Genomic DNA, 11710 nt, shown 5'->3' with positions numbered 1-11710 from the left:
TAGCACCTACCCCTGAGTGTTGGGGAGCAGATTCCACACCCAGTGCTCCCATCAACTGAGCAGTAACAGGGACACAAAGGACTAGAGAATTTCTTGCAGTCAAGATGGGGATAATAGGATTACTACTACAAAGGCAGGAAGGGGTCATTGGAAATGGGCCATGTGACCTTTAGAATAAAGGGGAGCAGAATCAGGGGCGTCTGGGTGGCTCAGTCAGTTAAGCGTCTGCCTTCGACTCAGGTCGTGATCTTGGGGTCCTGGAATCAAGCCCCACATCGGGCTCCCTGCTCAGCGGGAGTCTACTTCTCCCTGTCCCCGCCCCCACTCATTCTCTCTCTCTCTCTCATAAACAAATACAATCTTAAAGAGAGAGAGAGAGAGAGAGAGGAACCAGAATCTAATGTCAAGGCCTAGCCCTGACCTCAAGGCAATGTGCCAACCAGGAGACTCAAATCTGGGCTCTTTGGTAAGTTATTGTCTGTCTCAGCTCCCAGCTAAGAATACAGCATTATGGTGACTCTTGTTTCTTTGTCCTACTCAGTGTTGTCAAGCAGAAATTAAGAACGTTTGCTCCAGTCAGGTATCATTAGGCTCTCATATGGAGAGATGGGTCATGATGGGAGGAGAACCCTTTGCCTTGGCTGGTAGGGGAGCTGGTATATAAAAGATGCCACCCCTAAATGTCTGCTGTCACATTGTGCCCTCCAATATCCTTTAATTCAAATCTTCACCACTGTCAGGTCAAATACCCTAAACACTTGCTGGAAGGGTGTCTCTTTTGGAAAATTACTCATGAGACAGGACCATTAGGCCCTGCTCCTCTCAGTGGGTCTTATTTCCCTTTGAATGAAGTGGCCCTGGCTTCTGTGAATAGGATGAGTTTATCCCTGGGAGGCCAAGTCTACCCCGGCCTGCAGGCTGAAGCTTGGGCTCTAGAGCCTGGTGTCTCAGTGGAGCTGCTGCTGCAGAGGCTCTGAGTGGTCAGCTGGGTCCACTTCATCCTCATAGGTCACGTTCCACTTCGGGCTGCATCGTAGGAAGATGGCTCTGGCTATGGTGTGGAGTGGCGCTAGGGTGTGGGACAGCCTAGAGGCAGAGGGCCAGGATGAGGCCAGTGACCTCAAGGACAGAGAGGAAGGCATGAATCTGAGCTGTTTAAGGGCAGAGGTGATAGGACCTGGTGCCAGATTGGGTGTGGGCAGGTGAGAAAGAGCACAGTGTCTTAAGTGACATAAAGGTTTTCTGTAACCTGCTGGGCTTTTCACCAGAAAGGATGTACATGAAGAGCAGCAAGTTTAAGGAGAAATGAACAAGGTTGAGTTTGAGGTGCTTGTGGAAAGTCCCAGTATAGATGCCTAGAAATCAGCTGATTGGCTCTATGGGTCTGGAGAGTAAGAGAGATGTTCTAGGGAAGAAATGCAGATTTGGGTCAACAGCAAATATTAGCAGTTAAAGTAAGAGAGGACAAGATCACCAGGGGAAGACTTCTGGATGGAGAAGGGAGGAGACCCGAGACAGAGTCCTGGAAAATGCCAGGTTTGGGGCCATGTGGGTTGGTAGGGGAGAATAGGTAAAGGAGCCAGCATGGAAGAGGGAAGCAGCAAATATGGACAAGGAGGGGTCAGAATGCAGGGAAGTCAAGACAGGAGAGAGTTTCAAGAAGGTAGTGGGTGGTGTTGTCAAATGCCATTGAGAGGTCGAGAAAGTAGGCGGCTGAAACGGCCCATTGATTGTGCATTTAGAAGTCACTGGTGACCTTTGTCAGAGCAGTTTCTACAGCTGTGGCCAGGCAGAGTGAGGGGAGTGAGCTGAGGAGGGACTGGAGGAGGACCGGAAGCGGGCCCAAGAGGGGCAGACAACACTCCTCAGAGGGAAGAGGTTTGCAAAATTGGAGGCAAATGGAAGACCCCTTCCTGGCAGATGCAGGGTCCCTGGGAAGGCTCAGCAAGATGAGAGTCAGGAAGAGCCAGTCAAGAGGGAGTGAGAAAATATAGGCAGAGGAGTGGATAACTGAAGGAGAACCTTCTGGAAGGAGCCCAAAGGGTAGGGTCCCCTTTAAACAGGTAAAGAGGCTGTGGAATTAATGAGCCCATCCTCACAGCCAAACCCAGTCAAAGTAACTGTTGGTGGTGGTGGTGGTGGTGGGGTGCCAGGTACCTTTTCTTTCCTAAGGGTTTAATTTTTTTCAAACCCACTTTGCACCACATAAATCAACAAGGATGATCTAACCAATTATCACATAACTGCGCCAACTTCAGAAGAGCCTGATTCTTGGGTGGAATTTTTTCTCCCGCAGCTGACTTTCCCAAGGCGTCTGTTAAGTGTTCATTAACTACAAGGCTCCTGCATTCAGGAGGTAATGGGCTGCGTGGAGAAAGACCAGGGGCCAGAGATCCCACCTCACTTTCCCAGCAACCTCAGCAGAAGGTGGGAGGAGGGAGGCATCCAGACATGGGGTTCTGATCAGGGCGCTCTGAAACAGGGCCTCACCAGGCCAGACTCCCCGCTGGAGACCTCCCGGGCCCCGCCGGTGTTCAGACCACTGTCATTTCTTGCTTCTGACTCACTGCCCAAGGCCAGGTCTTCTGTCAACTCCATTCTTTGTCTCTGGGCCAGAGGGAATGTCCTGAAAGGCAAATCTGATTCATGTCACTCCCTTGTTCCAAATCCTTCCATGGCTCCGCATTTTTCTTAGGGTAACCATGGCTTAGAAGAACACACCTCATCTGTCTTTTGCTTGCCCCTCCAGGCTCCCCTTACGGCCCCCATGCCTGTCAATGAACTGGGCACTTTGATGATGGTGTCTTGTCACCTCCTGGCCTTCAATCATGCTGTTTTCCTGCCCTGGGAAATTCCTCTCTCCTCCTTGTCCCCAGGTGAGACGTCATGTCCCACTGGAAGCCCCTGCAAATTGTCTTTTACTAGTCTCGCTCCCCCCGAGGACAAAAATTGTGTCTTTTTAAAAAATTTTTTATTTGTTTATTCATGAGAGAGACAGAGAGAGAGAGAGGGAGGCAGAGACACAGGCAGAGGGAGAAGCAGGCTCCATGCAGGTTGCCCAATGTGGGACTGATCCCGGGACACCAGGATCATGCCCTGGGCTGAAGGCGGCGCCAAACTGCTGGGCCACCTGGGCTGCCCCCCAAATTGTGTCTTATTCTTTAATGTATCCTGATGCCTCGCATGCGCCTGGCCCTTAGAAGGCACATTGTACGTCTTTGTTGGATGCGTAGAGGAATAATCTTGCACTTGGAGCTAGAGCCCATCCCAGGGGCTGCAGGAAGAGAGCAAGGCAGGTGAGTACATGTTGTGCACTCCACTGTCTACATTTCTAGAGAAGTCCCAACTATGCCCTCTGAACTAAGCCTCAGGGCTCCCCTTGTCCAGGTCCTCTTAGGGCAAGGGGCCCATGTCCTAAAGATTTTAGCTTTGAGGGCACCAGTTCCTTCAGAACTTAACATGTTTGGTAAGTATTTACTCCTATCACCTGATCACAAATGTGAGGCCAACACTCTAGGCTGGCCTCAGTGGTCTAAGGAAGAGATTGAGTTGAGGTAGGGGGCTGGGGGTCCACCTTGTAGCCCTCCTGACCCCAACTGGACAGACATTCTAAGGATCCACATGTCCATCCTGCCTCCTTTCATCTGAGGCTGGGGCAGATGGTGAGACGTAGAGACAAAACCACACATAGTCACGTTTTCAGACAAAAGCTGGGAAGCATTCACACCCACTCACACATATGGCCACATACAAGCACCCACAATCTCCCATGTGGACCTGGGTTTCGAGGTCATGAGGTTCACACGAGTGTGATTGGGGAGGGGAGGGGCAGACCTCAGCATTCCCTCATCCGTTTCCCCCCAGCACTGACCCCCGTGAGGCTGAGGCTGGCCGTAGGAAGGAGCCAGAGGAGCTGCAAACAAATGGATCTGCATGTCACGGAGAAAGTACTCAGGTCAGGGAGACAGAAGTGCAAAGTCAGTGCCAGAGCCACAGCCGGCTATGGCATCTCCCTTCTCCTCTGTGCCAGTCTTCACTTGCTCCGTGTCCTGTGTCTCTGTGTTCTGTTACTCCTGCGTTCCCCTCGCTCTGTTCTTCCTCGCTGTTCTTTGGAACAGAGTTTCCCTCCAGCTCGCTGACTTCACCCCTATCCACTATTTCATTGGTCCAGAAGTGACCATGGGCTTGGGGCAGCACAGAGAGGAGCAGAAGCTTCCATGATGCCCAAGCTCCCCTACATAGGATCTCGCTCTGGTCTGAAGCTAAGTGGAATCTCAAATCGATTTCCTACACTTCATCTCCAGGCCTGGCCGGGCTCCCAGCAGGCAAAAATCATCTCTCTCCATTGCTTCCCATCGTCTTCTCTTTTAAGAGACGCAGAGAGGAAAAAAAGAGACAGAGGCAGAGACAGGGAGCAAGAGCACGCACCTGAGGCTTAACATTTTCTTCAGGGGTGGACAGGCAAGCGAGTGCAAGGAGGTACCAGAGGCTACATCCATTTCTCTGGGTCTCAGAAACATGACCAAATGCAGTCCCTGGGCCCATACCCTTATTCACTCTACCCTACCCCTACCTCACCTCTTCCTAAAAGACTTGTGGGTAAAAACCAACCAAACAAACAAATCAGATCCTGTTTGGGTCCATTTTTTATTTTGTTTTGAATAGATAATAGTCACATGGCTCAAATTTAAAATATACAGAAGCGTACATAGTGCTAAGTCTCCTCCCTCCCCTTCCTCACCTCCCAACTCCCCTTCCCCAAAGCGACCAGTATCCCTGGTTTCTTCTGAATAAGCATATATAAGTAAATATGTATTTATAGTTTCCTCCTTTCTATCACACAAAGGAGAAGTGCACCACACACACTTCTGTGCCTTGCCGTATTCATTGGAAGATCATTCCCTGCGAGTATACACTGAGAGCATTCTTTTTATAGCTGCATAGCGCTGTATTGTTAGGCTGTGTACAAATTTAGTTAACCAATCCTCTAGGAAAGGATGTTTCTCTGGTTTCTAATTTCTCACTATGGTCATACCCACCCCTCACCCAGATCCTCTGAGGGACAGCATGGTGGAAGCCACGCCCGCCCTGCCCAGCTCATTTGCATGGCCACCTCTAGGTCGCTGGAGTTCCAGAGTCTCTCTGCTTCCCACCCTTGGCGCCCACCAGCCTTCTGTGTCTGCTGCTGTGGAGCATGTGAGGTCACTGGTCACATACACCCCAGGCACAAATGACCGCTCCTCATTACCACTGTGCCCACAAATCCACCCCAAATGCTAACTTGAGCTGCTGCTGTCTATGTGACCATCCTTTGCCAGAGAAGCAAGACAGGTGAATACAAAGCGGTGGACAGAACTTTCAGGAATTACAGGCTACCCTAGGACTGGGGTGGGGACGACTCCTACTCTGGTTTGTGACAGATACAGAGGGACGGACAGGGTTGTCTCTCAAACTAGATGTTTGAGATTTCCACAGGCAGAGACCCAGGAGAGGAGCCATTAAGTCAAGAAATGAAGGCTAAGGTAGCATCAGGACAGGGAAACATTCTCTGAGGGCTGGGAGAGAAATTTCAGGCTGTAAGAACAGGTAGGAACAGGAAGAGGCAGCAGTTGGCCAAGGAAGGAAGAGGGAAAGAAGGAGGACTTGGGTAAGAGAAATATGGGCTAAGGAATCTCCTCTAGCTCATCCCTAGATGTGTAGGCCTGACAGGAACCCTGCCCTGGGGCTCCTAGGGGACTGTCCCCAGTGCAGCAACACCATCCTCACCTTCCAAGGGAGAGACTGAAGAGGCTCAGGGGAGACCAGGAGGTGGGTTAAAAAGATTTGGGAAAGCCATAAAGCCAAAAAAACAAAACCAAACACAAAATCACAAAAAAAAAATAAGTCTTCTGGGAAAAGCTTGGCCATTAGTCCCAGGCTTCAGCTGGCCATTCTTCTCTCAGCAGGTCGGGTGACCACAAAGCTGACTGGTGTCTCTGCCCCTCCCCCAGTGCCAGGCATCATAGGCTCAGGAGGCTGCCAGCAGGGAGGGGGTGTCAGGGAGGGCGATAGAGAGGGGGTCTGGGGGGGAGGGGAGGGGAGGAGTTTTGTGGTAGAAGGTAGGAGAAGAAGGCACCAGGCCACCTGGCCCGGGGCCCACTGTTCCCCTCCCCACACACCCTGGCCCCGGGGCCCCTGGCCACATTCCCCATCCTGGGGGGCCCCCTAGTTGTGAGAGAAGCCCCCGTGGGAGAAGGCAGGGAGGTCTGGGGCACAGGCAGCAGACTGAGGAAGGCAAGCCAGGGGGTTGACCTCGCAGACCCCGGCATCCTGGTTCCCCTGGAAATAGACAGAGTCTGCAGAATCGAAGGAGGGGTCCTGGTCAAAGAAGTTGTAGGGTCGGAGGAAGAAGCCCACAGCGTTGCCCACAGTCACCGTGTTGGGAACATCTTCTGCATGAGGGATGTGCAGGAAACCAGCTGTCACCCAGGCCACCAAGTCCTGGCAAGGGAGAAGAAAGAGGATCTGAGGCCTGGCTTTGTGAAAGATATACCTGCCTCCTACAGTAGCCTTGGATGTGAGGATTCACCTTGCCAGTCCACTTTCCCTCAAAAGGACCTTGTCTTTGTTGTTGTTGTTGTTGTTGTTAAAGTAGTCTCTATACCCAGTGTGGAGCCCAATATGGGGATTGAACTCACAACCCCGAGATCAAGACCTGAACTGAGAAAGGATCTTAAGTGTTTAAACAGTTTTTCCTACTGGCCCAGGAGTCGGAGCATAGTCCATTTCATATTGGGAGCAAGCCCTGCCTCCCTGTCCCAGCCTGTGCCCTCCAACTCTGACATTTCCCATCATACCGCCATCAGCATACCCACCCCAGAGGGATGACTCCCTCATTCTCCAAGAATTCCCCACCTATGACTGAGAGGAGGATGGAGGGGGAAGATAAGGATTTAGGAGCCAGAGAATGCCGACATTCAGAAATTAAGCCTTTGAGGTCAAGTCAGAAATGAGAGAAGCATGAGACACAAGAGATGTGGTCTTCCAGCCTTCCTCGAATCCTGGGGCCCAAAAAAGACAAAGTCCATGAAGCTAAGACTCAAGAGAGCTATGGGGTCTCCAGATGGGTTGGAACCTTAGCAAGAGTCTGCAAATGAACTTCCAGCTTGGGACGATTCCCTTAAGAGGTAATGATCAGATGCAGGAAAACACAGAAGGCAGGAATCAGCTCCATCCCTCCAGAGACCAGATGGTTTCAAGGAACTAAAGAGAAGGTGGGGTTCATCTCCGTGCCCCGTCTCCCTCCCTTGACCCTCCTACAGTCAGCTCACCTCTCCAGCAATGGTCTCATTGTTGATGAAGTCAGCGAAATCCACGGTGGGGGCCCAAGGGTCGTTCTGATTGTAGATGCTGGTGCTGCTGGGCTCCTCTTCCTTCCGCTGGGTCACAGCCAGCTGGTACCTAGGGAGGCACTGGTCAGGCCTCCATGGTCACTAACCCCGTCCTGCTGCCTGATTATGATGGAAGGAGGCTGAGTGCACAGACCTTGGGCTTCCCAACTCATCCACACAGTGACTCTGATGCCACCCTGGTGGGAAAACCAACCTCTTTCCACATCCTCCAGTTCCTCCCCCTGCCCTTTCACAGGATGGTCTCTCCCCCCATCCAAAATGGGGAAGGGCACTCCTGCCTGGACATTAGCCCTGCACAGGGAACATCTGCCCAGTGTATGGGTTTTGATAACCAGGGAATCCTAATGGAGCTTTCACCTCGAATACAGTTTGAACTGAGTTCCCAGTTGCCCCTCTCAACACAGGGCGTCCTTCCTTCTCTTCCCCTTGCTTCTCTCTGACACCCCGCCACTCACCTCCCCCAGCTGAAGGCTCTCTCCAGGGAGCTGTTCTGGGGCAGCGGCTCCCCTGCAAAGCTGAGCAACTGGATGCGGTAGCCCCGTGGATGACCCCATTTGTTGCTGTGGTTGCTGGCCAGGTACACGTAACGGGGTGGGGTGCCCCCCAGGGGGAAGGCGGCCTGCTCCTCAGTCTCCAGAAGCTTCCTGGTCACCTGCAGCCTCTGCATCTGGTGTTCGGGGCTCCAGGGTACCGCCGTGGGGACATAGGTCATGTCCTCAGCCCAGACCCAGTTCTCTAGTCCTGCCAGGGTGGGGTGGAGGTGGGAGGGAGGGCTGGTCACGCTGCTGCCCTGTCCCCTCTGGACTGTGTCTCCTGCCCACCACTCACAGCTTCAGAGTGGGGGCCAAGGAGAAACCCAGAACTGACTGTGGCCCTTCTTCCCTTCCCTCTCTCCAGGATATATCCCTGGTCTTTCAGCCAAAGCTGTTGACCTGTAAAGTATTTCTTCAGGGACTTCATCCAATAACCCTTCCCACTTACTAGGGGAGAGGACTGTGCTTAGCCCAGGATGCACAGAGCAATGAAGCCCGGTCCCTTTCCTCCCATGCTCACAGAGGCTGCAGAAGGCAAAGCCCTGAGGGGCCTACAGCGTGGAGGAGCACATTTGAGGTCCAAGGTCACAGGAATATAGATGCAGGAAGGAAAAGGGGACCTGCCTGGTTCCCTTTCAGCCTGGTCTCAGGAGATGACACAGCAGGGATAAAATAGGAGCAAAAGCACTTAAGCCTGACTAACCTGTGGCAGGTGTGGCCAGGGATGGGGGAGGGTGTGGGCGTTGGCTAAGGTGGCAATGGGGTGGGGAGGGGTGGGCTGAAGGGCAGGCTGGAACCACACTCTGAGGGGAAGGGCCTTTGAGGGAAGTCAGTTGGAACTAGATGGGGGCGGGGCGGGGGGGGGGGGCGGCAAGCTAGCACAGGCTGGTAGGTAGTCCCTGGATCTGAGAGGAAGAAAAAAGTGGAAGCAGCAGAGAGAAGGCTGGCCCAGCAAGGCTTTGATATATTTCAGTGGCAGACCAGGAAAAAAATGGGTGATCGACTCAATATGGGGAAAGAAAGTGAGAAGATGGGGACTCCATGCCATCATGGATCTTTGGCTGTCTCTGTGACCACCAAGCCTGGGAACTATCTGAACACTCCACAGTACCCATTCTACCTCTCTTGTACTTAAACAGATTGTGCCCAGAGAGAGAACTCCAGGGAGGAAGGGGGTTCACCTCCCACAGAAATGTGTAATATATATATATTGTATATATACAATATATAAATGTATAACCTGGGGTGTTCCATGACTGGCGTGCGTGTGCCCGGGACTTGGCAGAGGTCCTCCCAAACCTCAGCACCACAGCCCACATGCAGAGAAATGAACGATGAAACAAAGGGCTGCCTCCCTAAAGTAAGGCCCCTATAAGAAGAGCGGGGGAGGGACAAGGGCAAAGGGGCCCAGATCCTGCCTCCTCCCTGAGCTCTGCCATTTCTCGAGATTTTCAGATGAAGTCATGTGGAGGGAGGGTGGCAGCTCTGCACCAGGCCAATGAGCTAGTACCCAAATAAAATTCAGTAGCCAACTTTCTCCCATCCAGCCAAAGTGGAAGTATGAAACTTCAAAACTGCAATTCATGTTCAAATCTTCCTTTCCTGGATGACTTCCATAAATCCCAAAGCAAATAGATAACTTTTCAGTCTCCTCTGCTGAAATCCTTGCTTCCCCAGGGATGTCTTACCTCCTACATCCAGATCCACCTTGAAGTGGGCGCTGTGGGTGTGGACGGTACCTAGGGTGTGCTCTCTGACCTGGTTCCCATACCTTCGGGCAGCGCCAAAGAGGAATGCTGAGCTGATGTAGCCGGTGGCATGGAGTCGGACTTCTATGGCCCCACTGGGGTGGAAGACCATATCCCACAGGTAGTCATAATTGAGCAAGGTGGATACAGATCTGAGGATTAGCACTGTCTCTGCAAGGCCCCCAAAATAGTGGGAGTAGAAATCTGAGTGGTGTCGCCTCAAGGGGAGGCCCTGGTTCTGTTCAAACACACAAATGGCATCCCGCATTGTCTTGGGGGTGTGGGACTCCAGAAGGAAGTGCCAGTCCACATAGGTGGCCAGGTAGGGGCAGTCCACCCCCCGGGTCAGGGGAGTGGAGTACTTGCCCATGCCAAAGCTGCCATCGATATAGCGGGTCAGCATTGCTGCAGGGGAATTTCCACCATAGATGGCCAAGGCCTCTTGGAGGCTGATCTCATAAGCTAGTCGTTCTCCCTGGAAGCGGATGTCAAAGATCCTGGGGCCACTGAAAGCTCCAAGGCCAAAGGAGAAAGTCCACAATGAGGAGCTCACTCGACTGCCCTGGACACTGAAACGGGGGCCCTGGGGTAGGAACTGCAGAGGAGGAGCTGGACCCGGAGGCACCTGGGACTTGAGGGACCAGGACCCACCTGTGCCATTGTCTGGGACCAGCACCACATTCACCAGGCCCGCCTCAAACTGGTCCTCCAGATGGGCCAAACTGTCATAGTAGCGGCCTTGAAAGAACACCTTCTGGATGGTCCAGCGGGCAGGGTCCAGAGCCTTGTGGTCTACCAGCAACTCCAACCCCACGGGATGCAGGAAAAACCCAGCCCCTGAGATGTTGTAGTAGAGGCCAAACCAGGTGGCCCTGTCCCCTGACTGCAGACCTCGGGGGGCCGTGGTCATTGTCACCAGATTCCGTCCTTGGCGTTTGTAGAAGCAGCAGTGGTGGAGGAGCCCAGCAGCCTGGGGCAGCTCCCTGTCGAAGATCAGCTGGTCTATGTCCAGGTACTCCCGGATCAGCACGGGGCGTCGGTGATAGGGCAGGGGGCCCCCGTGACGCTCCACTGTCACATCCCGCAGGTGGGTGGGGTGAGGCAGCGGCCCCACCACCAGCTCACTCACATTGGGCTGGGGTTGTCCACCAAAGAAGACGATGGCCAGTGCCTCCCGGGCAGGCGGGGGGCTCCCCCTATCCAGGTGGGCCAGGGCTGCAGCCTTGGGGGGCAAGTGCAGCTCCACCGAGAAGACGCAGTTGTCCGAGGGGCGGGCCTGGGCTGCATCCACCAGGCCTGGCCCTAGCTGCTGGGTCAGGAAGCTCATCACAGCTGTCAGCTCCTCTCGGCTCAGGTCTGCAAACAGCTGGCTCTGGCCGGGGTGTGTCCAGGGCTGGGCGCTGGGGGACACAGCGGGGCAGTGGAGGGGCTGGCCGGGTTCACCCCCATCTCCTCCCCTGCCAGCTAGTAGGACACACACCAAGGCAAAAATGGTGATGACAGCCAGAGCAAGGAGCACCAGAGTGGTCTTCTGGTTCATTGTCTGTGAACAGCAGGACAGAGGATAGAACCAGAGTGGAGACGTGTGTTCTCAGGTCAGCAGAGTTAGGTCTCTCTTGGCTTCTATAAGGGGGGGGGGCTCCTGGATTCTGGCTGAGGTTCCCAGTGTTCAGTCGTTCAGGATACTGAGGGTGGAGAGGGTGGGAAGGACACGGGAAAGCTGGGGAGGGGGCGGGGCACGCCGGACTTGGGAGGCGGGCCTGACGCGGGGCGGCAGTGATTTCCACAGACCTTACATGGCTTTGTCTTCCAGGCTCCAAATCAGACTCCGCTCTCTGGGTCAGGGTTGGAACTGGGGAGAGCTGGGGTAGGCAGAAGGAGAGTGAGGTTTAAAAATAATGCAACTGACCAACTGAGCCTGGAAAAGCATCACCGGTGAGGAGCTGGTTCTGCTCAGAGCAGACCCTCGCCCTTTGCTCGCTTCTTCCCCCAACCCCCACCTTCCAGGGCCAGATGTTCCTTTTCCTGTAACTTGGAA

At 53.6% G+C, this 11710-nt stretch overlaps 1 protein-coding gene across 3 annotated transcripts; it reads right to left on the bottom strand.

The window, feature by feature from the left end:
* Positions 1–4628: 4628 nt before the first annotated feature.
* On the bottom strand, positions 4629–11704 carry AOC3 (amine oxidase copper containing 3). 3 transcript variants are annotated; one of them, XM_077853358.1, is made up of 4 exons: positions 9613–11704; positions 7847–8132; positions 7311–7440; positions 4629–6480 (listed from the first exon to the last, which is right to left on the bottom strand). In XM_077853358.1, the coding sequence occupies exons 1-4, from the start codon at positions 11210–11212 to the stop codon at positions 6205–6207; spliced, it is 2292 nt and encodes a 763-aa protein (XP_077709484.1). In that variant the 5' UTR covers positions 11213–11704; the 3' UTR covers positions 4629–6204. The 3 variants fall into 3 exon arrangements, 2 of the variants coding, with proteins under 2 accessions (XP_077709484.1, XP_077709485.1); XM_077853359.1 differs by lacking the exon at positions 9613–11704 and adding an exon at positions 8373–8633; XR_013354614.1 differs by having other exon boundaries at positions 6342–6480; positions 7311–7490.
* Between the last annotated feature and the right edge of the window lie 6 nt (positions 11705–11710).

This window comes from Canis aureus, chromosome 16 (genome assembly GCF_053574225.1).
Source record: "Canis aureus isolate CA01 chromosome 16, VMU_Caureus_v.1.0, whole genome shotgun sequence".
NCBI lineage: Eukaryota > Metazoa > Chordata > Mammalia > Carnivora > Canidae > Canis > Canis aureus.
Note: the sequence above shows the minus strand (reverse complement) of the source record. Positions and strands in the feature narration are given on the sequence as shown.